The sequence below is a fragment of the Ambystoma mexicanum genome, chromosome 8 (genome assembly GCF_040938575.1).
Source record: "Ambystoma mexicanum isolate Mex_15411 chromosome 8, UKY_AmexF1_1, whole genome shotgun sequence".
Taxonomy (NCBI): domain Eukaryota; kingdom Metazoa; phylum Chordata; class Amphibia; order Caudata; family Ambystomatidae; genus Ambystoma; species Ambystoma mexicanum.
The window spans coordinates 1,638,756,450-1,638,783,485 of record NC_090929.1 but is presented as its reverse complement, the minus strand read 5'-3'; the positions used below and the strand labels follow the sequence as shown (position 1 = coordinate 1,638,783,485).

General features: G+C 47.5%; 1 protein-coding gene across 1 annotated transcript in view; it reads left to right on the top strand.

Annotated features, from left to right (window-relative positions):
• LOC138473269 (uncharacterized) overlaps window positions 1–27,036 on the top strand; it is a 1,193,211-nt gene that overhangs the window by 1,002,056 nt on the left and 164,119 nt on the right. Inside the window, exon 9 of the mRNA XM_069611906.1 lies at window positions 8,747–8,839. Coding sequence (XP_069468007.1) covers window positions 8,747–8,839 — 93 coding nt within the window. The remainder of the gene's footprint in view (window positions 1–8,746; window positions 8,840–27,036) is intronic.

Sequence of the window (27,036 nt, the reverse complement as noted above, 5' to 3'; positions counted from 1 at the left end):
TTGTAGGACTTATTTGTCGGCTATCGCCGCTTACCTGTCCACGGACACTTGCTCTTTTTCATTGTCAAACCCTGTCATTAAAAGGCACTTTGCAGGTCTATTGTATCTTTATCCACCTGTGCACAACCCGCCTCCTAAGTGGGAATTGAATGTGGTCCTCACTGCCTTATGCCATAAAACTTTTGAGCCCATGGCTACGGTGGACTTGAAGTTCCTTTCATGTAAAATGGCTTTTCTGATTGCGGTGACTTCGGCAAGGCGTGTAAGCGTGCTTCAGGCCTTGTCTGTTGAACATCCACTCCTCACCTTTCATAAGGATAAGGTTGTGCTCTGGACTTATCCTTGTTTCCTTCCAAAGGTGGTATCCGATTTTCATCTGAACTAGTCTATTTCTTTACCCGTCTTCTTTCCAGATCCAGCCTCAGATGCCGAGAGGGTATTGCACAATTTGGATGTCAGACAAGCGCTTAAGTTTTATTTGAACAGAACATCTAAACTTAGGAACTCTTCCCAGCTTTTTGTGACCTTTGGAGATCCAAAAGGAAAGCCGGCCTCGAAAGCAACCATCTCCCGATGGATTGCTTCCTGTATATCAGAGGCGTATACCGTTCACGGCCTTCAGCCTCCAAAAGGAATTGGTGCCCATCTTGAGCGGGGCAAGGCGGCTGCCGTTGCCTTCTTGAAATATGTTCCCTGGGAAACCATTGCCAGAGCAGCTACGTGGGCTTCCCCATCCACTTTTTGTAAGCATTACTGCTTAGACCTGAGCTCCAGAGCCAGTGCTCAGTTCGGTCAGGTTGTTCCTAAGAACCTCTTTCAGTAAGGGAATTCCATCCACCCGTTTTTCCTGTGAGGAGTGCTTGGTAATCTACCAAAAGTATGGAGGAAAGGGGACGGGACGTAGGAGTATAACAGTTACTCACCGTAGTGACTACCTTTACTCCTAGTCCGTAGTCCCCTTTCCTCCATACGCCTGCCCGCCGTCCCCTCTAATAAGTATCCTCTATTGTTGTTTAAGGTTCTCAGACCTGGCGATAGAAAAGGACTGAGAAGCGAAGCATGGGGCGGGGTTACGGCTGCGTGTGGTATCCCACGTAAAAGAGAAGGACACATTTATCAATTTGATGCTTTTTTACAAAGGTGCTCCGGTTCCGTCCCACAGGACGGAATGTCCCAAAAGTATGGAGGAAAGGGGACTATGGACTAGGAGTATGGTCGTCACTATGGTAACTTTGTTAATCTACATCAGTAAGGAGGGCTGCCATAGTAACTGTGGTGTATGTCCTATGGTCTACTTTCCACTCCTTGAGAAGGTTAACATGATGGACTTGTGATTTGTGGCAAAACAAAAGAGGTGATGGTCAGAAGGTTTAATATCTTAACCTCTGGCATTGCTCTGGGCAACCCTCCAGACCCTCGTTCTTTGCCTGTCAAGCCATTACAAAAGGAGAAAGACCATATGCAAAGGGGTAGTCCAGCCCGAACTACTAGGTCACATCCCTTCTGCACGAGACCACAAGCATCCCCAGACATGTTTCAGCCATGTAGGGCGTCATCAGTGAGGAGTAGCTTGGGTCTCTAGGCCCAGCAGGCATGGGACCCACGTTTGGGCATACCTGTCCCGCTCGGGGTGAGAATAGCAAAACAAAAGAGGTGATGGTCGGAAGGTTTAGAATAAATCTTAACCTCTGGCATTGCTCTGGGCAACCCTCCAGACCATCGTTCTTCACCTGCCAAGCCATTACAAAAGGGGAAAGACCATATGCAAATCAGGTTTGATCCCACCCCAAAGGAGTAGTCCAGCCTGAATTACTGGGTCACATCCCTTCTGCACGAGACCACACGCATCTCCAGACATGTTTCAGCCTTGTTGGGCGTCATCAGTGAGGAGTAGCTTGGGTCTCTAGGCCCAGCAGGCATGGGACGCACGTCTGGGCATACCCGTCTCACTTGGGGTGACAATAGTAAAACAAAAGAAGTGATGGTTGGAAAGTTTACAATAATAATTCTTAACCTCTGACATTGCTCTGGGCAACCCTCGCAGACAATTGTTCTTCGCCTGCCAAGCCATTACAAAAGGGGAAAGACCATATGCAAATCAGGCTTGGTCCCACCCCGAAAGGGGTAGTCCTGCCCGTAGCTTTGGGTTTTCATCCTAAATTACTAGGGTAATCCAGACGTGGAACCCTTGCTCACTGTTCTTAGAGAGGCACGGCTCCACCTCACTGACGAGGCCCAACCAATTCGGAAGAGAATTGCCAGGCATTTCGATGCTGGACTGCCCCTCGACAGGACAAAGACTGATATGTAGTGGAAATGTCACTTCTGTGAAAGGATGGTGAACTAAAGACTCTGGTTGAGACTCTAACCCGGGATATAGGCTGGTAGTAGAGAAACTTCCAGAACCCCTCTGTTTTTGCATATTAAATAGCTTTGGGTTTTCACCCTAAATTGCTTGGGTAATCCAGACGTGGAACCCTTGCTCACTGCTCTTGGGGAGGCACAGCTCCACCTCACTGATGAGGTCCAACCAGGCCGAAACACGTGTCTGAGGTTGCTGTTGGTACTCTTGTTCAGAAGAGAATTGCCAGGCATTTTGGTGCTGGACTGCCCCTCGACAGAACAAAGACTGATATGTAGTGGAAATGTCACTTCTGTGAAAGGATGGTGAGCTAAAGACTCGGGTTGAGACCATAACCCGGGATATAGGCCGGTAGTAGAGAAACTCCCAGAACCCCCCTGTTATTGGACTTGTGATTTGTGACATCTATCAGATTGGGATATAAATAAAACTCAAGGGGCCTTCCTTTTCTAGGATTTCATAAGGACTATGCCACTTAGAAATCCTCTTATTCTCCAGCGTTGGAGGGAGAACTAAGACTCACTGTCCTACTGAGATGGACCACTGTATAATGTGTTTATTATAAACTACTTGTAGTTGGTTTTAGGCTTGTACCTGATGTGTTTTTTTTATTGATCTTAGCGCTGCCTAGTTGTGTATTTTCAATTTTGTTGCAGTTTGGGTAAAACAGCCTCCTCTCTCTTCCCAGATTTCCTTCAGCATGTCTAACACATCCCAAGGTTCCCTCCCAAACAAGGAATATCCCAGGGATGCTTGTGGGGTCTTGACGACTACGAACAGGACCCAGGGTATCATGATAAGCCAATTCTTTTCCATAGGTTTCAACCAACTTCTGCAAATCTCCTCTTCTCTCACCTCTCTAGGTTGGCTCCCATTTCATTCCGAGCTCAAATTCAATTTCCTCTGTCTCGTATTAAAATCCCTCCATGGTCTTGCCCCGTATCTTTCCTCCCTCTTCACTTTCTACACTCCTTCTCGTTCTCTCCGCTCTTCCAATCTCTACCTACTCTCCTCTCCACCTCCACCCTGTGCCCCTTCTCACTTCCGCTCTTTCCAACTCCTTGCCCCTTACCACTGGAACCGCCTTCCTCTCTTCATCCGCTCTACTTCTTCCTTCACTTACTTTCGTACCTCCCTAAAATCCTATCTCTTTCATTCACCTCCTTAAAACCTTTTGCTTCCTTCCTTACTTCTATTAGTACTCTCACCCACACCGCCTTTTCCTACTTCCCTTCCCCTTCTCTCTCCTTTCTCTACACTCTCTCCTTCCTTATGTCCTGTATGTTTCTAATCCTCTTCTCTACCTCTCCCCTACTCCCTCTGCCTCCTCTCTTACTTCTGCTCTCACCTTTCCTGGTACCCACTATCTCTTCTTGACCCCTTCCTTTCTTCTCCTTCCATAATGTAAATTGTTTTTGTACTGCTTTCTGGTTTAATTCAATTGTTATGTAATGCTTGCTGTATATTGTTGGTTCCTCAGGTAAAGCATTTTGGATTAAAACGCTATATAAATTCAATAAAATACAAATTAAAACTTTCTTCCAAACCATCTGTCTGTGGATAGTGGAGTGACGTTCTTAGAGTTTTTATATTAAGCAACTCTTTGGCATGCATTAAGCGGGACATGAAAGTAGTGCCTTGATCCATGAGGATCTCCTTCGGAAATCCTACCCTCCCTGGATAGGAAGGGTAACGTATGTTTTAGTATCTGCTGTGTAGTGTTATTGTGCAAGGAAAAGGCTTCTAGATATCGAGTTGTATAATCCATAATCACTAAAATAATGATTCCCCAATTTGAACGTTTCTAGGGTGCCTACTATGTCCATTGCTATTCTTGAGAATGTAATGTCTAAGGTGGGTAATGGTTGTATTGGGGCTGTCGGGACTGGAGTTGTGGCGGTCTTCTAACAGATCTCACAGGTCAAATTCTTTTTTAACATCAGCAAAACTCCTGGCCAGTAGAACTTGGGTACTATCTGACTCTGTTTTTTCCCAACACCTTGATGAGTCGCCGTCAGATGTGAATGGGTCAGCTCTAAAAAAAAATTCTATTCTTTGGGGAACAACTAGTTGAGTTCGATACACTCCCTCTTTTGTTATATACCCACGTTATAACAATCTGTTTCCATGAAAGAGAAATTATTTGCTTGGCGGAGTCCAGCCTCCTCAGTGGTTACCCTTCTAAAGGCCTCAGTGAGGAACGGATCATTCCTCTGTGCAAAGGCTAGCTCAGGTAATGGTGCAACCTCCTTGACCTCTTCTTGGCGAGTTTCACTATGCAGAGATCTGCCTCTCCAAAGCCTCTTGAACCTCTCTCTTTTTTTTTAACCTCAACTTCTTGGGGTATGGGGAACATGGTTTTCTTGAGGATCCCTGGGCAACTTTCTCTCCCTTGTTTACCGTGTAGGGATTGTTCTCGTTGTTGTGCAGATTGATTTTAATATCGCCTCGGAAGCCATATAACCCATATCTCCTGGCCAACCCAGATTTCGTGGCTAACCTAATATAGGTACTGTGAGGAGCCAGGAATGAGATGCGGATCCAGACAGCTCATAGTTTTGGCAATAAAAATGTATTAAAAATAAAAGGAGGCGGTTGGAAAATGCCTCACTGTCCCTATTCTAGGAGCTACTTCAAACAAAACTAAGGGTTTGTCCTTTGTCAAGATGTCCAAAGGAAAAATGTCCTGTGTCCAAAATACTATTCTGGCCCTCACATTCTAAAAGTAACTCTAAGTTGAAAAGGGTAATGTCTTTGGCCTTGAAAGTGCACACATGTTCAAGTTCAAAATGAACAGCGTAATTGCAACACAAAAGTTCCCAATGGAGGGATCGCCCGCAGACTCGGAGTGTGCCGGTCCGGTAACAACGGTGCCGGTAGGCTTACCATCACTGTTGTTACCGGACCGGCCCACTCATAATGAGGCCCAATGTTATTGTATTAATGGTTATTATGCGCACCTGCGGTTTCTAACAGTTTACACAGTAATACATTACACATATAGTAAAGTTACTTTAAGGGAGGAAAATGGTTGGTTAGTATAACATTAGCTTGGTTCAGGGATCTAGAGAGGGTTTCTTAGCACAGCAATGTTTTAAGTCCAAAACCTTAACCCTAGCTGCAGGTAGTTCGGAGAGGGCTCCAAGTCTTGACAAGTAGCAGAATACGAAGAGTTCCAGAGGATTTCTTCCAGTTTCTAGTGTTAGAGAAGCAGCAAGTTAAAAAACAAACAAGGGAGACCTGTAAAAGGACTCGATGGAGGGACAGAATCAGCAGCTTGAGTCAGAGGTGAGAGGGGGAGACCCTGGACACCTCAAGTTGCAGTCCAACGCTCTGGAGTGACTTCTTGGAATCAGGTAAGCAATACCTTTTTCCCCACAGTACCTTAGGTTAGAAGAAAATGTTTGTGCTGGATGCTCCACGATGTTACAGCTCTGGACCCGACCTCCGGAATCCTTGGTCTAATGACTGAAGGCAAGACAATGGACTGGATCTCTCAGCAGCATTCTCGAGGAAGGAACTGCATGACTTTCAGCAACTTCTGTGTTCACTCTGTGCAGCACCAAAAAAAGGCACGGATCGTCTGGTCAATCTTCATTGCTTCCTGCAGTCCCGCACTCTGGTGAGGGGTCTAGGTGATTTGGATCTGATCTGCGGAGTGTCCTCACAGGTTCAGCAAAGATTTGGATGGATTCGGCCTTTCCACAATGATGCACTCGAAATGGGCAGCAGGTCTCCTGGCATTGGAGATCCACAGCTCTGGAAACTCCTAGGACCTTGGGAGATGGCTCAATTCAAAGTTCGTCTTGGGCCTGGTTGTTCGCACCAGCCAAAGAGAAGAAGTTGTCCTATTCGGAGCTCCTCAGTAGCGTAGAAAATGGGGTCAGGACATCAGTGGTCGCTTCATGGTGCAAACTCTTCATGGTGTTGCAAAGGGTCTGCAGGCATCTCTGGTCGTCTTCTTCAGTTACTTCAGGTTCCAGGGGCCGACTTGCTTTTCACTCCAGAAGCCTCACTTTTTATACAGTTCCAGAACACACTCTTCCTCACTTTAGACAAAGGGGCGCTGGGCTGTCCAATCAGGACAGCCAGCCCCCCTGAGGGATCTGGCCCTATTCAGACACCCTGGCAGACAAAGGACAGGGGGATGGAAGACTCCTCCCCCACTTCCTGCCTGCCCAGACACTCTGGAGCCTAGTCAGGGATACCCAAGGGTTCCTGTCGAAGGCAAAACACAAACACTGACCTTCCCCTCCCAGAATGGCAGAATAAGGGCTAACAAAGAACAACCACACTAGTAATGGCGAAAAAAGAATGGAGGCCAAAAGTTGGTACTTGGGTGCCCCTATTGTGCACTACTGAGGCTATGCACATAGCCTGCGGTATGACATTTACACAATAGTTGGTAGATCACGTCCACTGCCCCCAGGCATAACTTGGAGATTGTCCGTGTGACTAAAAAGTCACAGGAGTAGAGCGAAGGGGTATACTAGGTATCCTTTTCACAATCCACTGAATGTGGTGTGTGCCAGTCTCTTAGGCTGTAGAATGTTGGGAGAGATACTAAGTATCTCTCTATCCTTCAGAACTGTAGTTACTGGAGGACATAGAAAGATAATCTTAAAGGAGGACCCTAAGGGTCCTCAGCAACACTGCCCATAAGCAGCTGTGTGCTGCAGCAGTAAAACACAGAGGCCTTTAAGAGCTATGAGCAGATAGACTCAATAGTACAGCTAGATTACAAAGGAGAGAGTTCCAAAAGACAGAGCCCACAAGAATGGATGAGTGGAAAAAGGCTCCATTATTCAGGATTTAAAGAAAAAGGTCCAGATGTTCAGCAAATAGTGCTGGGGGGGTCTCACTAGGAGAGGGGATGAAGCATAAAAATGATAAATCTCCCTAACATTAGGTACGCCTTTGTAAGGAAGAGACTGCTTATACAGATGAGAGAGAGAGAGAGAGAGAGAGAGAGAGAGAGAGAGAGAGAGAGAGAGAGAGAGAGAGAGACGTCGCATTGAGCCCTTTTCTACAAATACTAAATAAAAACCCTGTAATTGTCTTTAGGAGTTGCTGTGTTTTTGAAGAGGTCTGTGAAATCATGCCAGCACATTATTATTCGCCTTTTACTTCTCACTGGGGTCAGTCAGCCTTCTTGTTCTGCTGGTGCCTCCAAGGTCACAACTGATGTGTCCTTGTGGACAGGGTCTTTTGACACACCTTGAGTATAAAATCTGCCTGCGCCACCACAAATCCTGATTCAGCTCACAATGTACCCACCACAATACGTTCCGGATTCATGCCACTATTCCTAATCCCTTCTCACTCTTTGCCATCACACTCAGGCCTGCGTACTACGAGTGGCAAACCATTACTAACGCCCGTGGAACCAACTTCACTGGGTTGGGAACAAAACACCTAGCTGGGTGCCCTAAACTGCTCTCCTCCTTGAGAGTTAAACACCAGTCACCTGTTCCGCAGGACAAATTATAATGAAATGGAGAAATCTATTTATCAAGAAGCAGGTTAATTGTGCCTACCGTACAGAGGCAGAAAAAACTATGAACTCTAGATGGAGGAGTGGAGTTACATATGCCATCTTTTGAGGGGTTGGTAAGGATTTTAGAATTCAAGAAAGGAAAGAACCAAGACATCCTAGAGAGAGAATTTGTGGTATGTAAGTGCACCTTTGTGTCTGAGGTATCTCAGTCAAGCCTTCAGTTGCCAATGTGTGCCACTTGGACCAACAGGAAATTGCCCTTTTCTCAGGACCCAAGTTCCCTTCTTTTTATATATATGCATGCAAGTATGTATAGGATATATAAAGCAAGAACCCAGCTGGGAAGCAACTAAGTGCTGTACATAAGGGGGGTGCACCCAGTGTGGTGCAAGTACGGGCACAGGGCTACAAGGGATGGATGGGGAAGCAGGGATTGGGGCATCTCCAAAGAGGGAGAAAATTAGGATTGAGTGAACCGATCAGTATTTGACTAGATTTTATTTGACGAGTAGGGTCTTCAGGTCCTTCATGAAGTGTAGGATGCAGGGGGCAGTCTTATCTGCATTGCTAACTTGTTCAAATGGCTGTGTGCATAGGAAAAGGCCTGTATTCTTCTTGCAGTTTTCTGTATTAAGCCTGCTGATGTTGTGGCTGGTGGTGGTGTGCTGTCGTCTGGGGACGGGCAGTTTCTCGGCCGCGTTCATTGCAAGGCTCCTCGGCATGAGTGCTACAGCAAGGGATTGGCATAGCAGTTATCCATCCTAGATGCTTGATCATTGTTTCAAAGCCACAGCGTGCAGCCCAAAGATAACTTTTTTACAGTAATTTATCTGTAGTCATGCCAGCCGTTCCCCATTGTACTCAGATGTTGTTCTTCTACCTCTCAGGGTCTCTGCCGGTCCTTTTTGGAGCAGCTGATAGCAGCCCTGCTGTGCGAAGAGGAAAGGGGCATGAAGATCCGCTGCGGAGAGTCCGTACAGGTGAGTGGATCTCTTATAATTTGCATGATCACCATATTTTTCTCCAGGTGTTTTCTTTTTCTACCCACAGTAATATGCTTAGGGGAAGGTTTCAGCCGGAGAACAAATGTAAAATGAATGTAATAGTTATATCTCCACCCCTGGATATAAACCTGGATAAGACCTTACCCTTAGGCCGAGCCATTGGTTCGGGGTCAATTTTCCGAAGCATTACATTCATCAGTAAGACATCCAATAGCGCCTTGATCACCTGCCTCTTCAACCTCCTCCTTTGTTCTTTTATTTGTTTTTTATCTGACCCGGTTTGCAAAATCCTTACCCAGGAAAGGTCACCCATGGCAAGGGGACCCAGACCTCTCTTAACACCAAACTTGAAATTGCAACTGGGAGTTATGAGCCCTCTCCAGCTCTCTTTCTCTCCCCATTTTGTGTCCCCCCGCATCCAAATGTATATGGCCAACGTTTGGCTCTGACGGCATTTCCAGTTGGCTTAGCACCACTAGTTTACCTTCCGCTTCTTATGTGAGGGAATCCAACCTAACCCTCTGGTGTGGAAGCATCCACACCTCATTGGTATTCTTGAGCACATCTCAAGAGGATCCTGCAACCATAACCTATGTGGAACCTTGTGGTATTGCTTGCTTGGTAACCAGAGGCGTTGCTGGGGGGGGGGGTAAGGGGGCTATAGCCCCTGGTCTTTTGGCTGTAGCCCCGGTTATAATCTCAGGAGCTACAACCAAAAGGCTAGCTAGCCCCCAGTCCCGACTGTTCCGACATCAGCGTAGCTCCGGGTCTTTTCCAGACCTAGCAACACCCCTGTTGGTAACAGTGGGGCGTCATGGAAGTTATGTTAGCTTCAGAGATCTCATTCTGTTCCCTTTCCTCCAAGTCTCACGTGGGCGGTTCTCTAGTAAACACACACGCATTCCTGCACACACTTTCACAAACGCCATTTGTGTTACTCCCTTGTACCTGTTCATTTGTTTGGGGCATTCCCTTCTTTCTCCTGCTTACCCTCCTCTATTATATTATCCTCTGTCCGGCTCGCACCCTTGCTGGGGTCACAATTTGCCTCCACTCACACATGGCTCAGCTCTTCAAGGCCATTATGTCTGCATTACAAAAGACTCATACAATAGCAGATCATAATACAAATCGACATAGATATAATACCAACACAATGGTGAACGCCTAAACAATTGGGCACTGGTAGAATGTGGCATCCTCATATTTGTATAAGCATATTATCATCATCTGGAACATTAGGATGGTGCCATGTGGTGCATGGAATAGGGTGTAGGTTCATTAAAATAGCTTAACCCAGGCTGCTAAGCCAGGCTGCTAAAGATTGTGATTAGAGGACCACCAGTGCACTTTGTAACTAGTTATCACCATTCACCTTATCAACCAGCCCACTAAGCCAAAATGTAGCAATTGGTAGAACCACTAGTGCACTCTGTGCCTGGTGACCTCCATTCCCCTTAACCCCTAGGCTGCCTAGCCTTGCCTAAGGATCACAATTGGGCAGACCACTGCTGCACTCTGTGCCTGGCTACCTCCATTCCCCTTAACCCCTAGGCTGCCAAGCCTTGCCTAAAGATCGCAATTGGGCAGAGCACTCATGCACTCTGTGCCTGGCTACCTCCTTTCCCCTTAACTCCTAGGCTGCCAAGCCTTGCCTAAGGATCGCAATTGGGCAGACCACTGCTGCACTCTGTGCCTGGCTACCTCCATTCCCCTTAACCCCTAGGCTGCCAAGCCTTGCCTAAGGATCGCAATTGGGCAGACCACTCATTAACTCTGTGCCTGGCTACCTCCATTCCCCTTAATACCTAGGCTGCCAAGCCTTGCCTAAGGATCGCAATTGGGGGAGAAGACCACCAGTGTACTCCGTTCATACTCCATTCACTTGCGCAACTAGGCTGCCAGTCAAGGCTAAAGGTAGCGATTGGGAGGACCACCACTGCTCTTTGGAGATTAAGATGAATGGAGGCAACCAGACACAGGCTTTCTAGGCAATAGTTAAAGATAGGCGTGAGAAGGGCCACCTCTGCCTCAGTGTTTTTTAAGGAGAGACGACTATCCATTCAGTGGCTTGCAGTGTTGTGTTGTGGGCCATCACAGATTGTCCCCAGGTTGCCTGCATAGAAGTGCTGCTGTAGGCTGATCCGCCTCGACTTCCGTGTTCATGCCTGCCAAGCACGTGCACGCCCATAGGACGCGACAGAGAAACGACATCTGATTATAGTGACGATTGGAATGTACTCACCCTGTCATCGCTTCTCACGGAACCGTAAATCAATTGCTTCTGACCAATAGCACTAACCCATTTACTTTCAATCTGCCCGGGTCCTCTCCTGCCCACCATTCTTCATCAGTGTCCCCGCCTCATGCAAACGCCCCCCAGGCGGCTTATTTTGCACTTTTATGCTGTGCTTGTCTCCTTAGTATTTCTCAGCATGTAATTTCTGCTCTCTAGCCGCTAGATTTAGCGCTTGCATCTTTCTGGTTACCGTTCTTCATCAGTGCACGACCCATTACAACGCAATGTTGAAAATGATACTTTAACAGTACACGAAAAGTGTCTTTCTTTGAAATTAACATATACTTAATCTCCAGGTGTGGCAATGAGACTGTTGATGTCCCTGTGGTAATGTTAGTACTGTAGTGATAGGAGTTGTGCCAGAAAACAGGTTTGGTGGTCTATTGGGCCAGTTGTTATATACCCATTTGACAATAATTATGCCAGTAGAAATGCCCCTCAACCAACTCCAGCAACAAGTCATCATTACTCAATCAAACAGTATTTGGCCATCATGCCCTATACTCGTGCCGCCCTTGTACGGTTGCTGTGCCAGCAGGCATGGCTCATGGATCAGTTATTGGGCCATAATCATTCCGGTAAAGCACTTATTGTGCTAGCAATTATCTAAAATCGGGTAGTTATAGAGGCAGTAATCACGATTTGCAGTGATCCGACCGCGGCTGAATTTACCGCAGCCGGAAGGTTCGCATGAGAAAGGTGCGAACTACCAAAAGTTTGCACCTTTCTCTTGCAAACACACATACATACTCACACCCACACACACAACACACCCATAACACCCCACACCCTCAGCACACCCACACCCCCAACATAAACAAACCCCACTTACCTTCACCTTCACGCTGGGTTCCTGCAGCGCCAGTTCCCTTTCACTTCCGTGATCGGAACTGGCACCACAGGGTCCTTTTCTTTTCTTTTTTTTTTTTTTTTAACGGAAGGCGGCAGGGGTGTCCCCCGCAACTCCGCTCACAATACCATGAAGTATAGTGAGCGGGGCAATGCGGGGGACAGCCCCGCAGCCCCCGTTTTTTTTTTTTTACAATGCTACCACCAAAGGTTCAAACTTTTGGTGTTCGAACCTTTGGTGGTAGCATTTTTAGAACTTTTGGTCATTGGGACCATTTTTTGTCAGTGAAATCGTCCTATGCCGTAATCACAGCTCCTTAGAGAGTTGCTGCACCAGTAGTCATTGATTTATCAGAATGGTAATGTGCCTTTAAGGATCCCAATAACAGAGGTATTTTGACAGTAATATTTTCTTGTCAGTTATACTACCAGTAATTCTGCCACCAAAATTATTGCACCAGTACCCATGCCCTTATGAGTGCATTATTGTGCCAATAATCAATCCTCCATAGAACAGTTAATTGCAAGATCTGAGCACGTCTCGGCTGCCCGTAGAACTGCTCACTGGCTACCCATTAATGAAAGAATCGTATTCAAGACTTTATCAATCACCCATAAATGCATCTCCAATGCAGCCCCACCATACCTATGTTAGAAAATCGCCAAAGTCCAATCTTATAGGCCCACCAGAGCCCCATACTCCCACAGGCTGGTCCAACCCAAGTTCAAACGAACCAAAGCAGGAGGGTTGAGCTTCCCAGTCCTTACCAACAAATACTGGAACTCTCTTCATCCCTGCCCTTAGAGCAGAAGAATCCTACTGGGTCTTCTGCAAAGCCCTCAAAACCTGGTTGTTTGCTTAACACCTTCCTATATACTATTGCATATGTGTTTCCACATGAGAGAATATGTATCTGTACCTATGCCTACGCCTAACCGTGGGACGCATGTAACTGGTAAAAGCACCCTGATGCCCGAGGTTTTGTGTACACTCTACAAATGAATACATAAATATATAAATAAATACGTTATTGTGTTAGGAACCATGCCCCATTAGACCTTTGTGTCAGTTATCACACCCCATCAGTTGTTGCTCTAGTACGTTTGCCCCCAGGAGACAGTCACCGTGGCAGCGCTTAGCCCTACGTGCACACAGGCCTATTTCCAGCCTTTTACATTCTGGTAGCAACAAAGCAGCTGGGTTGGTCGTGTTAGTGTATGTATACTTCAAATGAAAAACTGGGAAGTTTCCTCGTGAGTTAGGTAAATGAACAGAAGAGCCTGGATGAGAAGAGCAGACACACGTACGCTCTCGAGGACACAGAAAAAGGGAACCCAAGAATGACTCAGAGAAGATGGGGCCCGCCCTACACAAACAACAGCAAACACTTCAGATGAAGCCCCAGTGAAGAAACACACCGAGTGTGCAGCTTCCAGAGCACGAAGAAATCATGCTATGGAATTGTGTTTATGGCAATTGAACACTGAATCAAGGTGGTTCATGAGCTCATATTTATCTTTTATTTATTTATTTATATTTATATAGCGCGCAAGTAGCCCATGGGCATTGAGACGCTGGTACTTGCAAGAGCTTAGTTACAGGAATAGAGGCATTCAGTGGTACATTATGAATTCCAAAAGGCATAGAGCTGATATTTTGGTCGGTACAGTTAGTCATTACAATACAGTTTATGCATTAGGAACATCTGATATGTATTCAACAGGTGCGAGGCATCTTATGTGAATAAGATGGTTTTCATGGTTTTGCGGAAGGCGCTGAGGGAGGCCTCACCTTGGATTGTGGGAGGTAGGGCGTTCCAGTGACTGGGTGCGAGATATGGGAAGCTGGATCCGCCTGCTCTGGCTTTTTTTTACTAATGGCACAGAGAGCATGTTAGCATATGGTGATCTGGTTGGCCTTGTAGAGGAGACGGGGTGGATCCTTTGGGAGAGGTAGTCGGGGCAGTAAGGTGAATGCACTTGTGGGTCAGTGTCGGATTCTTGAAGATGATCCTTTCTTTTATTGGGAGCCAGTTTGCTAGTTTTCTGGCCTCCGAAATGTGTTCTCTTTTGGCAATGCCTTGGGCTGCCCGGAGAGCACTATTCTGTATGATTTGTAACCTCTCTAGGTTTTTGCTGGAGGTGCCTAGAAAGAGTACATTACAATAGTCAAGCATAGATCCAGTGATGGCTCTGGCTATGTTAGTGCACTTCTCTTTGGAGATAAAGGGCCTGACTGCGTTGATAAGTTTGGCATGGTATGCGGCTGCAGAGGCTATAGCGTTGACTTTTCTATCCATGGATAGTTTGGAATCCAAGTAAACTCCAAGGGTTTTGACTGGTTCTGAGACAGGTATTTTGATGGAGTCTATGGTGAAATGACTGAATTGGGAGTCTAAATTTTTCAGCGTGTCGGGTGAGCCTACCAGAAGGAGTTCGGTCTTGTCTGAGTTGAGGCATAGTCCATTGTCTGCCATCCAGGCTTGGATGGTGTTGTAGAGGTTGTTGAGGGTCATGGAGTCAGTGTCATAGTTGCCAGTGAGGGTGAGGAGGATCTGTGTGTCGTCGGCGTAGTTGGTGTATGAAATGCCCATGGCGTCTAGGATGAGAAAAAGGGGTCGTGTGAAGATGTTGTAGAGGGTGGGTGAGAGGCAGGAGCCTTAGGGCACACCGCAGAGTATGATAGTTGGTGAGGCGGATGCTAGGTCCGAGAAAACTTGCATGGTTCTGTCTTGATCCATGCTGTGGCTTCAGGGGAGAATTTGGCAGTAGAGGAGAGGTGGTGGCACAAGACGTCATGATCCATGAGGTCGAAAGCCGCGGATAGGTCGAGAAGTAAGAGAAGTGTTGGTTTGCCCATGTCTCTGGTATCGTCCATTTGGTTTTTCAGGTCAAGTAGGGCGGTTTCAGTCCCATATCTGGGGGGGAAGCCAGATTGGCGGAGTCCTAGGAATTTGTTCCCTTCAATGAAGTGTTGAACCTGCAGGTAGGCTGCTTTGTCCAGTATTTTGAGGAGGAAAGGGACAGTGGTGATGGGTCTATAGTTGTTGGGGAGGTGGGGTCGAGAGTTGTTTTTTTTTAAGAGAGGGCGGACCCAGGCTTCCTTGAGGGAGGCGGGGACTTTCCCTGTAGCAAAGGAGGCGTTTACAAAGGCTGTAAGGAAGGTAGCTAATGCTTCAGAGCAGTCTTTGATAATGGTGGCTGGGCATGCATCACCTTTGCAGTTGGCGGGTTTGATGTTCCTCATTATATTGGTGATGTCTTTTTCTAGAATTGGTTTGAATGAAAAAGGTTGGGGGGATCTGGAGCTGGTGGTGGGACAGGGGAACCTGCCGTCCTGATGAAGATGGTATTACTTATTTTTCATTCCACCGAAACCGGTTGACGACATCAGTGGATGCGTAAGGCAAAATACACACCTGGATAAACTACACACCCATCCAGAGGGGATACAAAATAATACCAAAAACAATAACTAGCAGACCTGGGCGAATAGGAACAGACATAATAGTCCCTGCCGATATCTGCCGATATATGAAGAAAAAAAAGAAGCACATATTTTAGATTGCTTTTATAAACGATGATAAAACAGTCAAGAATAAAATTCAGTCTGCCAGTTTACAACCATCAAACATTTAGATAAATGGAACACGAATGGCTGGTTCTGCATTAATCAGGTAGTATATGGACAGGGACAGTTCTCTGGCTGTCTTTCACCTAGATAGGTGGCCCACCACCGCTCACTCTGGACAGCTCACTTGCACATAGAGGTCATTAGAGTCTATGCAGGGACATTTGCCGAGCTTTACAGGTTTTCAAAATTGAAATAAGGTTCCTCGCTCTACAGTGTTTTCAGGATCCAGTTTGGGCGTAGAGGGTAGAACGATACACATTAAATGCTCTTGATCAGGTGGATGGCTCTGTTTTATATACTGTACGTCCCACAGGGTCAGTAAACAGGTGCAGGGGAATATTTTTGTTTTCTGCGGAAAGCGCTTCCTTTCCACTTCTGGATCTGCTGGAAATATGCAGAAATGCCCAATGCTACCCTCTGCTTTGCACAGTTGCCCACAGGCGGGAAAGGCATCAGTGTGTATGCAGTCTGATGCCTGTTGTGACCACAGTTGCCCACAGGCGGGAGAGGCATCAGTGTGCATGCAGTCTGATGCCTATTGTGACTAGGGCCAGTACAACTTTTGAGACTAAGAACACAGAGTGAAATCACTAAAGGAAAATTCAGATTGTGTAAAGCGAAGGGACTGAATGTACACATAGGAGACAGTCACTGGCCTTAAACTTTACGGGAAGCACTGCACGGCCCCCAGTAGGCGAGGAACTACTTTACATTATCTGACAAGATTTCCTTCGGGCCTCTCACGAAACCAATTTCTAAGACTGCGCCTCAGCTTGCTGCCAACAAAGGGGGTGCTTGAGGTCAGGAAAGCCAAGGAATTAAGACACTAGCTGTAGACTTTGTAACTATAAAGTAGAAACCTTGCATCACTTGATGACAAGTTGTCCGGGTGTTGGTGACATTAGAACTACCTAGATGGGGACATTTTTTATCGAAAATCCAACCCTAACAGAAAGGGATATTTGGATCCAATTGAGGCATGGAACCAGGATTTCACTGACATTCACCTTGTTGGAATTTGTCTCAATAATGTTTTGGAAAATTGACGAATGAAATGAAACAGTCACTTGACCTACTTCTGAACTGCTTCTATCTAGTTTAGCTTAATTGATGTTTTAAAGATTCAATTATCTCGCGTTTTCTTTTTAGTCTTAAAGATTATGACGTTTGAGTTGTAAAAGCTGAAAGGTTTCATTTGGAAACTGTATGCTAATTAAAAAAAAAAGACACAGAGCATATGAGTCTGGGGAGATGTATAGCGCTGACATTGCCCCAGGCTGAAGCAGATCCAGATATAGGAGGGAATGAACACGAAAAGTGGATCAGCAGTGGGGGGGGTGCAGGGGGGGGTTGTTGGGCGGGGTGTCTACCAGTCTCTCACTCGCCCATGGCTCAATAGGGCAATGCCCAAAGGGCCGCAATGTCAGACCAGTAGAGGCCAATTTAATCGGCCAAAGTAGCCCACTTAAACGCTTGTACGTCAATGGCACTGGCCAAATGTTCTAAAAAAAATGCACTCCAGAGCACTTTCCAAACAGTTTGCAGTGTGAAGTCACAACGCAATACGTGAATGCTGCACAACTTTTGGGTGGTCATTTTTTGTCACGTTCCATCCATGGTGGGAGAGGCATTGCGCACCGGTGGTTCTTGGATAATGTCAGTGTGTGCCCTGATTATTATCAGAGGTTCCTGGTGGGACCAAAGGCCCTGATCATTCACCTCATGCCAAGTAAGCATGACCTGTGACTGGTGTCTCAGCCGCACTGCCTTACTGAAGCACACACTTGTCCATGAATATCTTGGTTCCCAATACAAGATTACGCCTTTGTCCGGCGACGTAGTGGGGACCACTGAGGAGGTGCTGTTCAAAAGAGAAGGCTGGAAATGATGGAGGCCTGGAGGGAGGAGAGCACTGGAACCAGGGCTTTAAGTGTGTTGGAGATAGCTGGGGCTGAGCACCGGAACGGTCCAAAAATTGCCATTCATCTGGAGTTCCGACGATGCTCCCAATACCTTTATTTGAACTTTGAAGTAATTGTGCAGTACCCTTGCGGAGCAGTGCACACTAGCTGGTTCACACAAAAAATGGTTGTGTGTTGAGCGTCGGCTGCATGGGGTGGAGCACCCAGAGGAAGGGTGTGCATGATGCTGTGTGTGTGCATGTGGAAGATGCTACATTATCTCCTTTCCTTTTCCAATTGGTACCTGGAAGAAGTCTTCTTTGGATGGTCTTTTTGTTTTCAATGCTTTTTATCTGTCACTGTGCTCTTCATGATATTGGTTTGTTAGTCGTGGTCTTCATCTTCCGACACCTCTCCACAAACAGTTATTGGGGCTCATTACATGTATGTCGGTCTGGAATTAACCTGCCAGTAATTCCGTATACCGGCACGTTTCCAGACTGGCGTATTACAAGTTTGCCCGTGGGGTGGCCAAGTGTGGGAGTTAAGTCAGGCACCCCAAATGCAAAAAACAGCCGGTGTTACTGGTGCCGGTGTTACTGGTGCAGGTAATGCCAGCAATCCCCCCCACCCCCCATTGAGTCTAATAGGACTCCCTTGAATGGCGATTAACCTACCCTTGCTGGCACCTGTAATCTGCTGGTAATTGCGGCAGACCAGGTGCTAGTAGCGGTAGTTCCATTTGGTGGTATCCCACCGGATTTACTGCAGCAAACCACCAAACTAGAATGAGGCCGGTTGAGTTATTTTCTTTGTTCTTCCCTTTCTTCAGCCATGGTTGGCTGTTGGTCCTCATTCTCTTTTTGAGAGGTGGCCATCCATCCAGGATCAGGTGAGCAAATCACCTTCATTGGAATGTTTGTCGTGTATTTTCCAGTAAGGTTGTAAACTGAGTTCCAGTCACCTTTCTGAAGGCCACCAGTCCCTTGTAGCTTGTAGAGGGTGGGGGTACCTTTCGATGTGTTCTATTTACAATGATTGCGTCACTGGTGCCAAGCTCTGCATCCTGTTTGAAGGCAACTACACAGTTGTTGTGGACATTGCTTGTGACATCGACATCCGTAGTAAGAGACATCTGCAGCAGGCAGTCACCTTGTTTGTTCTTGTGTAGGATATTTCAAAGTCAAATTCTTGAAGTTTCGTTGCCATGTTAACCAGCCTGCAGAAGGCATTCGTTTGTGCCATTGGGAACAAGGATAGAGGTTAAAGGCTTGTGTTCCCATTTCGCCAAGGAATGTCTGCAAATGCATGCGTTCGGCACTCGCTCCTGCACTTGCAATGCATCTGTGAAAATAAATAAAAACAGCCACAACTCCAAACCTTCAGAGATTCAATCCTCCCGTTGCTGTGAATCATTCCCACTCCTTTCACAACTTTCTCATATAGCCCTTATGTGAGTCTGACCTCCATCGCCCAAACTTCTTTAACTCCCGCTCCCCCTTTCCTAACATCCGACCTGCACTCAGATGTTGGCTCAATTCTAAAAGAATTCATCCCAAAACTTCCTCCATCTTCCACTAACACCCTCAAGGTCTTGTGTGATACTCCTAAAACCTGACGTGTCGCCCCCCCAGCCCCTTGATTGCTTGAAAACCAACCATGCGACCCCACCGCATATCCCTCTCAATGCTAAACCGTCTCTAAGCAGACATAAGTCCACTCTCCCCTTTCCCTGGCAAAACCCATGCCCATTTCACACGTTGGTCCCCCTTCCTCACCAAAATGCCCAAGCCTTTCTCTTAGTCTCACATCTTCCCAGTACAAACTCTCTCTCCCTTTTGAAAAAAAACAACTCTGACACCCTGAAAGCCTCAAAAAACATCTACGTTGATGCCCTAAACCTTGAGACCTCCCAATCCAGCCAATCCAGCCATCAAATCTCCTCCACCCCCAGCAACCTGAGCAGCAACTCCGCTGACACCTCTGTCCTCAGTGACCCCCCCCCTCTCTCTAGTCCATCCCTCCAACATCCTCCTCACCATTTCACCCCTGCTCGGACCCCCAAAACCACTTGCCATAAAAGGAAATTCCAGCCAATTTACCTATAAACACAACCCTCTACATATCCGTGCCCTTTAACCTCAACATATATGCGATCATGTAATGCCTCTGCCTTTCTTCTGCATCCTCCCAACCGACCATGCTCCTTTCTTAGAAACTCCAGCCACGCTCTCCGATTTGCTGCATGTGAAATAACTGACAGTAATCTTTCAATCAGCTCTAATGCCCTTAGTCTCCCAGCTGCCATAGGCCTTCCGGAATAAGCAATCGTTCCCGATCCGCCTCCGGAGCCAACCCATGGGACCTCTGCAACTGAAAATGCAACAAGACAAATGCTATGCCATTATCCTTCCCAGGCACATGATTTGCATGAAACATGATGCTGTTGGACAAGCATTCTCGCACGCACACTTGTAACAGCTTAGCCACGCTCTTGTCCCACTCTGTCTGTTCCCTACCTCCACAACCACTTAACTGTCCACATTGAAATTAAGTTTCTTGTCTGCTAGCTCTGCCCTGCTCACAGAGAAAGCACCACTGCCAACAGGAATAACACCATAAACGATGTGCTGCGCCCCTTGCCCCTACACCATTCCGTCCATCTCTCAGTACACCATCTGCTCTCCCATTATAAGTTCAAACCTCCGACTCCCGATGCATTCGGAAATATTTGCACTTCCCTACACTCGGGGTATCCCAGAAGCCACATGGACACTCCATTGTAACCCTTTAGAAATGCAAGCCCGACCATAATATCTTCTCTCACTGTTTCCGATAAACTCACCCTGTGGTGCGGCATCTTGACTTCGACATTAACTCTGCGATCTTTCTTTAGAACATCTGCCCCCCGCGCTACCACCCTACATGCAAAATTCAGATGACCCAAGAGCTTCTGCCACTTCCCTTAGCTCCATCTTCCGAGCTGTTGCCGCACCCGAAAGCATGTTTGCCAACTTTCCCACCTTCTCCGCCAGCAACCTAGAAGTCCCAGCTGCAGAGTCCAACTCAATACCCATAAATGTCAGAATCCTGGCTGGCCCTCTGTCTTTGCAGCTGCCAATGACCTCTCCAGATTGCTCATCTGGTCCATAAACTCCTGCTACAAAACTCCACACTCACCCAGCCCAAAATAATGTAAACCCCTCTCGGATCCCGCCTTGAAGAAGAAACGCCACTGCAACAATGTAATAAAACACTCCAATACAAAACACATTATATTGCGCAACCCATCGGCCGTACCTTGTCTACACATTTCTCATCACGGAACTGCATGCCTAACAGCCAGAAAATCCTGCGGGTGTACCGGCAACATTCGAAAGGCCGACTTGATATTGCACCTCACTAACTGGGCCTCCTGACCCCATCTTCGATTCAGTGCCACAGCCTGGTCCACACTCGTGTACCTTACCACACAGGCCTCGCCTGCAAAGACATCATTGACCGAACTCCCTTCCGGCCAAGATAAATAATGTATGAGACTAAATTCCCCTTTCGCCTTCTTCAGCAGCACCCCAAGCACAGATGCCATCAGATCGCCACCACTCCCCCTCCGGCATCCTCCTTACCAAGCTTATCCTCCATCACCTCTTGCTTCTTCTTAGGTATCTGCCCACCTTCTCACCTTGGGGCCCTTGTAACCCAACCTAAAACTAAACTAAAAGCTCTCCCCCAGAACTCTTGCACCCTCCCTTTCCAGATAAAATCCCAACCACCTCAGCCACGGGCCTGTCTTTTCTTGCGTATGGGCCCTTTCCCACAAGCCCCCTTCTGGTGCCCCACAATCGATAGCTAGCCGCCCTTTGCATGGCTGCAAAGCTTTGAGTAACTGGGTTGCCACTCTAAAGCACAACTCTTTATAAAATGCCCAGCACGCAATAGCCTGATGTCCTCAGTCCTGCAGTCCCCACCCCTACCTGGTGGGGCGGCCGAGAAAGGGCTGATAAGGCAGAGGCAAGCCACTCTTATGCCTCGCTGGGGCAGGGCATGTTGGTGCCATCCATTGCAACCAGAGATTCATCGCCATCTCCCTCCACACCACGCTCTCATCTCCCCTCATCCTATTGCACCCAAGCCAAGTCCCCAAAGTTTATGAGCATCTTCCTGATCAGCTCCAGGACAGTCCGGGAAACCTTTCAGTGTACACACTGGCATAGATCATTACAGCCGATGTCCAAGTTTCGATACTCGCTGACATCCTCTGGCTTCTGCCCAGTTCCCTTTCCTCCTACTTGTATCCTTCTTTTGCCCTCAGCCCTCTGTGTAGCAGCTTAAATACTTCACAGAAATGCACCCATGCCGACCTTCTTCTTCCTTAACTGCATCACGTGACCCCAAAGGTTTTGGTATGCCAATATAAGGTAACAGCTTCACCTTTTTTTTTGTGCCTTTGGTCCTTCTCTACTTGTGTCCCCTCTTTTCCCTGTTCTCCCCTCCCCCCTGCCCACTTAACCCACTGCATCCCCTCCTTACACTTCCCCTCCTGCAACGTTCTCGTCCTCTGTGGACATGGCAAGGAACACTGCATTGCCACCTCCTCTGTTTTTACCCCATATCCACTCTCAATATTCCCCCCTGCTCGCTCCCTGCCAACCGCCCCTACCCTCTGCCACCATAGCCCCCACTTGCTGACCTCCACCTCCCATTGTGCAGTCCCGCGCTAAGGACTATCGTTCTCCTGCTCACCTAGCGGGCAGCTGTGCCATCCTGCAAGTCCTGCTCCTCTCGCGCTCCTTTCTGACCCCTGGGAGCTTCTGCTGCTGGAAGAAACACCATCTGCTGAGCAACCCTATAGCTACCGATAGCCTGGCACCATGGCATTACCCCCTCTTGCCTCATCTGAGCTACACCTTCCCCTGTTATTCTTCACTCCACAATCCACACTCTGACCTTAATTTCTCAATCCTTCCGTTCTGTCCCTTTCTTCTCAATCCATCACAGCCCCTCCAAACCCTTCTTCCACTTGCACCCTGTGCCATTCCCTGTTCCGCACTCCACTGGTTCATGGGTGGTTGCTTCAGATCCTCCCTCTAGGGTGCATCCATGCCCACGCTCCTGTAGCTGTCCTTGGGGGTGGAGGCATCCCGACCACCTCCTCACTTCTCACCAAACTCTGGGGGGATCGTTCTGGACCCTCTTCACAGCTCCTTTGGTGTGGGCCGGAGCGTCCAAACCACAAACCCTTCCTCTCGTGCTACACCCTACATTCTATTGTCTGCCCACATGAGCTGTCCTGCCCTTCACTCCCAAACGTTCAGCCGGCTGACCCGCAACCCCCACCACAGGGCCGACTTCTACCTAGACTTGCAGCAGGCCCGGTAAAGGGTAGGGAGATAGGCCCGAAGGAAGGTGGAAAACAAAAGATATAGGATCTGGAAACACAAGGTGGATCCAGGAGCTGCAGTGGTCTGGTTTGGGTCCAGGAGGCCACCCCCCTTATGGGCCCTGGAACGGACACCTTACGTCTCACTGCTGTGCAGGGAATACCTCTCAACCTGCCCAACGTGTTCTTCTGGGGGTCTATGGCATTATAACGGTGGTTGGAGTTTCATGGATGTTTGGATGGTTCATGGAAGTGAAGTGATCATAGGTACCATGGTTGTGGAGAAATGCGGGCCCGTCCATCCAAGTGAGGGCCACCTGAAGCTATGGCTATGAGTACCTTGACAGTCTGGGCGGCTGCTGTGAACAGCGGGGAGATGTATCTGCCATTAAACCTTAACTTTCGATAAAAACACACAGATATCACCTCTTGGCGCTGTTGCAGTTTGAGACTGCCAGTTTACTTTAGCACTGGATGACCCGAAGGCGACCCTTGACCCAGCCAGAAACGGATTATCCTTAAGCCCCACTTATCCATGAATTCCCAACTAATTGGTCTGGTCGGCAAATTGATATCCGACTTCCGCCTCCGAAACAAGCAAAACCGGCCGATCCCGCCTTTCTGCTCACGTGGCGAGGCACACGGTCCGTCTGGGAGTGGGAGGCCTAGACGTGCAGCTTCCGGCCACAGGCCACGGAGGTCTGTCTGATGTGCGATAGGAAAGGTACTCATTTGTTTATGAAAAGCTGGGTCGGCCCTATTGAACTTCAAACTTGTCACTTTGAGGTTGCACAAGGATCTCCTCAGTAGGCACTAAACCACTGAGCTATTTACTGAAAGGATAGGTTCACAATTCAGACCCATTACGCCACCTGCTTTTTAATTAAGCAAACATTGGGTTCAATGAGGCATAAAGCCAACTTCTGCAGCAGCAGAACTAAACCAAGACATCATGATATAGGAAGGTATTGACATCTCGCGAGAGAAAACACCTCACTCTGGCCAAAACTCAAAAGCCTGGTACATTTTAGAGTTGCAGACAAAATCAAATCATCTCACAAAACCATCGACTGGCTGACAATCGAAACATCCTACCAATTCGAAATTCCACTCCTTGTCCTCAAAAGCCTCAATCAAGAATAAATATTCAAGACTCGTATACATAGCATGGTACAGACTCGCTCGAATCCACAAACTGGGAGGCCTGTCCCTTCCACCTAAACCTCACACTTTATTAACCCGCCATCCCCATCCAAAACAAAGACTCGAAGTGTTATGTCCACCTCAAGGAACACCTGCCAAAAGGAGAATCAAAACACTGCGGCCTGCGCCCAACCAGAAAGTCCACTCTTCTATGTTTCCATACCAAAACACCACTCGAACTCTGAGGTCACTGCTGAAAGCACACTTATTCCCTAATGGCACTCAGGCAAAACATTACTAAAAATCAGAGATTCCAACACCAAAACACCACTCAAACCCAAAGAAAACCAACCAAAACAAGAGTTATACCCTGAGGATCCTTGGCCAAACAAGACTCCAATCTTGAAGTCCTGCCCAAACAAAACATATGTCCTGACATCCCTCTTGCAAGACAAAGACTCAACCCCAAAGGTTACCCCTAATAAAACTCGAACCATAGGACCCATGAGCAAAGAAAGACTTGAACCCGATAGTCCCCTACCCTTACCAGAGCCTCAAATCATGTGTACCCTTGGCAAAGCAAAATTCACACCCTGAGAAGCCCTGCCAAAAGAAGAATCAAACCCTGAGAACTCATGCCAGGATAAAACACATACTCTAATGTAATCTTAGCAAAACAAGACACAAACCCCCTCGACAACAAGACTTGAATCCCAAGACCCGATCGCCAGAGCCAAACTCCCAACTCCATAGTCCCCACCAAAACAAGAGTCAGATCCTTCAGACCCCTGGCAAAGCAAGATTCGAACCACGAGGAACCCCTCCCAATTCAGACCCGAGTACCTGTGGCAAAACAAAGCTCTAGCCCAAAGGTGGCCCTCGCAAACTTGAGAAGGTTTCCGTTTTAGGAGTAGCGGGGGCTGGCGTCAGGTTGCTTGGGTCTTCGTGGAGGTGTGGTAGTTGAAAATAACTCATTGTGGAGAGCTCCCCAGTATTTAGGTGCTGTTAGCTTGCTAGTAGCTATTTGCTTTGATGCCAGACAGGCAAGACTGTCTCTGCGCCAGGTTAGAACAGCCTTGAAGAGCGACTCAATGATGGGGTGCCCTTTTTTTTCAGACGTATCCTTCCCAGTGAAGACTTGCAGATAGAGGTCAGTTTCGGTCAGTCAGTCAATCAAGCTTTATTTCGGGATTATCTACCAGAAAAGCAGTTAAAACAAATCACAAACGTACCAGCGCAAAAGTATACATACAAAATTAGAACTAAAATATACAATAAATTGATCACAGCTATCAAGCGAAAACGGCTGCTGAAAGTACAAAGAAATACAAAAATAAACATGTATAATTGCAGAGATAAAGAGTAGGATCCCCAACCTATGTTTAAGGAAAAGTTCAGTGGCATACATGTATTGGTGAACCTTTACTCCTTGATGTGCCAGCAGTCCTCCCATTGGATCCATAGACAGGGCGAACCTCTAGGGGAGAGAACAGAGTCTTGGGGATCCATGTTTGGGACTGGCAGACCCGCAGATCTCGAGGGGGCCCTCTGGATAGATGAATAGGTGTGAAGCTAAGCAGCGATGGTCGGCCTCGTTGAACCCCATGAACGCATTGACTAATAGTTTGCTGTCGATCATATCCAAGGAGCCGAGAGGTCAATGAGGACCAGGGGAGAACCATTGTCCGCGGTTGGAACCCTGGACAGGGTCTGATTTCTATGGTTTTGCTTAGTACACCGGTTTATACCTGGCATTGCCTGTGTTTAGCACCACATGGACAAGGCGTGTTCTGGTGCCTAGACTCCTGGTTCAACTTCAGCAGGATGTACTGGATGCATTTAGGGTCTGAAAGAGGGATGATACCACCATCCTCCCACCAAAATGAATTAATTGAACGTAATAAAGAGCAAGAAAAAATACATAATGGGGAAATGCTTTAAGTTTCCAAAACATGACAGTGATTTCTGCGTGCCACGCTCCCCCCCCCCGCACCCCTCTCACCCACGAATCACACTGATGGTTCTCGCGCCCTACCTACATCAAGTATGCCACAAGCATCTCAGGGGCCCAAGAATTCTGCTGGTATTCTCAAACTCTGGGATAACTACACACTGTGATAACAAATGTAACCCATCGCAAAGCTACTTGCTGAATTGATCCCAAAAATCTGATTTGCTGAATAGCACCCTTCTGGCACTCAAACCTGTAGCCCCTGTGATTCTGATGGATCTCAGCAGTGAGCGTGTTAACCCAGTGAGCTCCTCTTGCAACCTTGCCTTGCTTGCCCCATCCCTCTGGCATTCGAACCTGTAGCCTGTGGGTTTCTCTATGGAGCTCTGCAGTGAGCGTGTTAACCCAGTGAGCTCACTCGAACCTGCAACCTCTGGATTTCTGATCGAGCTCAGAAGTGAGCGAGTTAACCCAGTGAGCTCATCTTGCAATCCTGCCTTGCTTGCCCAGGTCTCTGACACTCGAACCTGCAGCCTCTGGGTTTCTCTCTGGAGCTCTGCAGTGAGCGTGTTAACCTAGTGAGCGTATATTTCAAACCTGCCTTGCTTGCCCCAGGTCTCTGGCAGAATCAAGTTTGGACACTGGTCCTATACAGGCCAATGCCGTTTACATTATTATACTGCAGGCTGCAACTGCAGTGTGTGTGCGCAGGGTGCAAGACCCAGTAACACTTGTTGTGGTGAAGTGTTGCAGTGCCACACACTTATTACTCGGGCAGTGGACTACAAACGTCACCTCTGGTTCCCTACGAAAACAAGTGCACATTGTTCCAATGTTCTCTACGGCCTGGCAGGTGCTAAAAGAAACATTACATCAAATGCAGTATGTCATAGCTGAGTGGGTTGGATGGTGGCTGCAGAGGTCGGTGTGACAAATGCAGATTTCAATCCTGCGAACACGAACTCAGCCTTTCCTCTCTCTGGGGTCGTTGGTATCAAACTATTGTGATAGGTAAT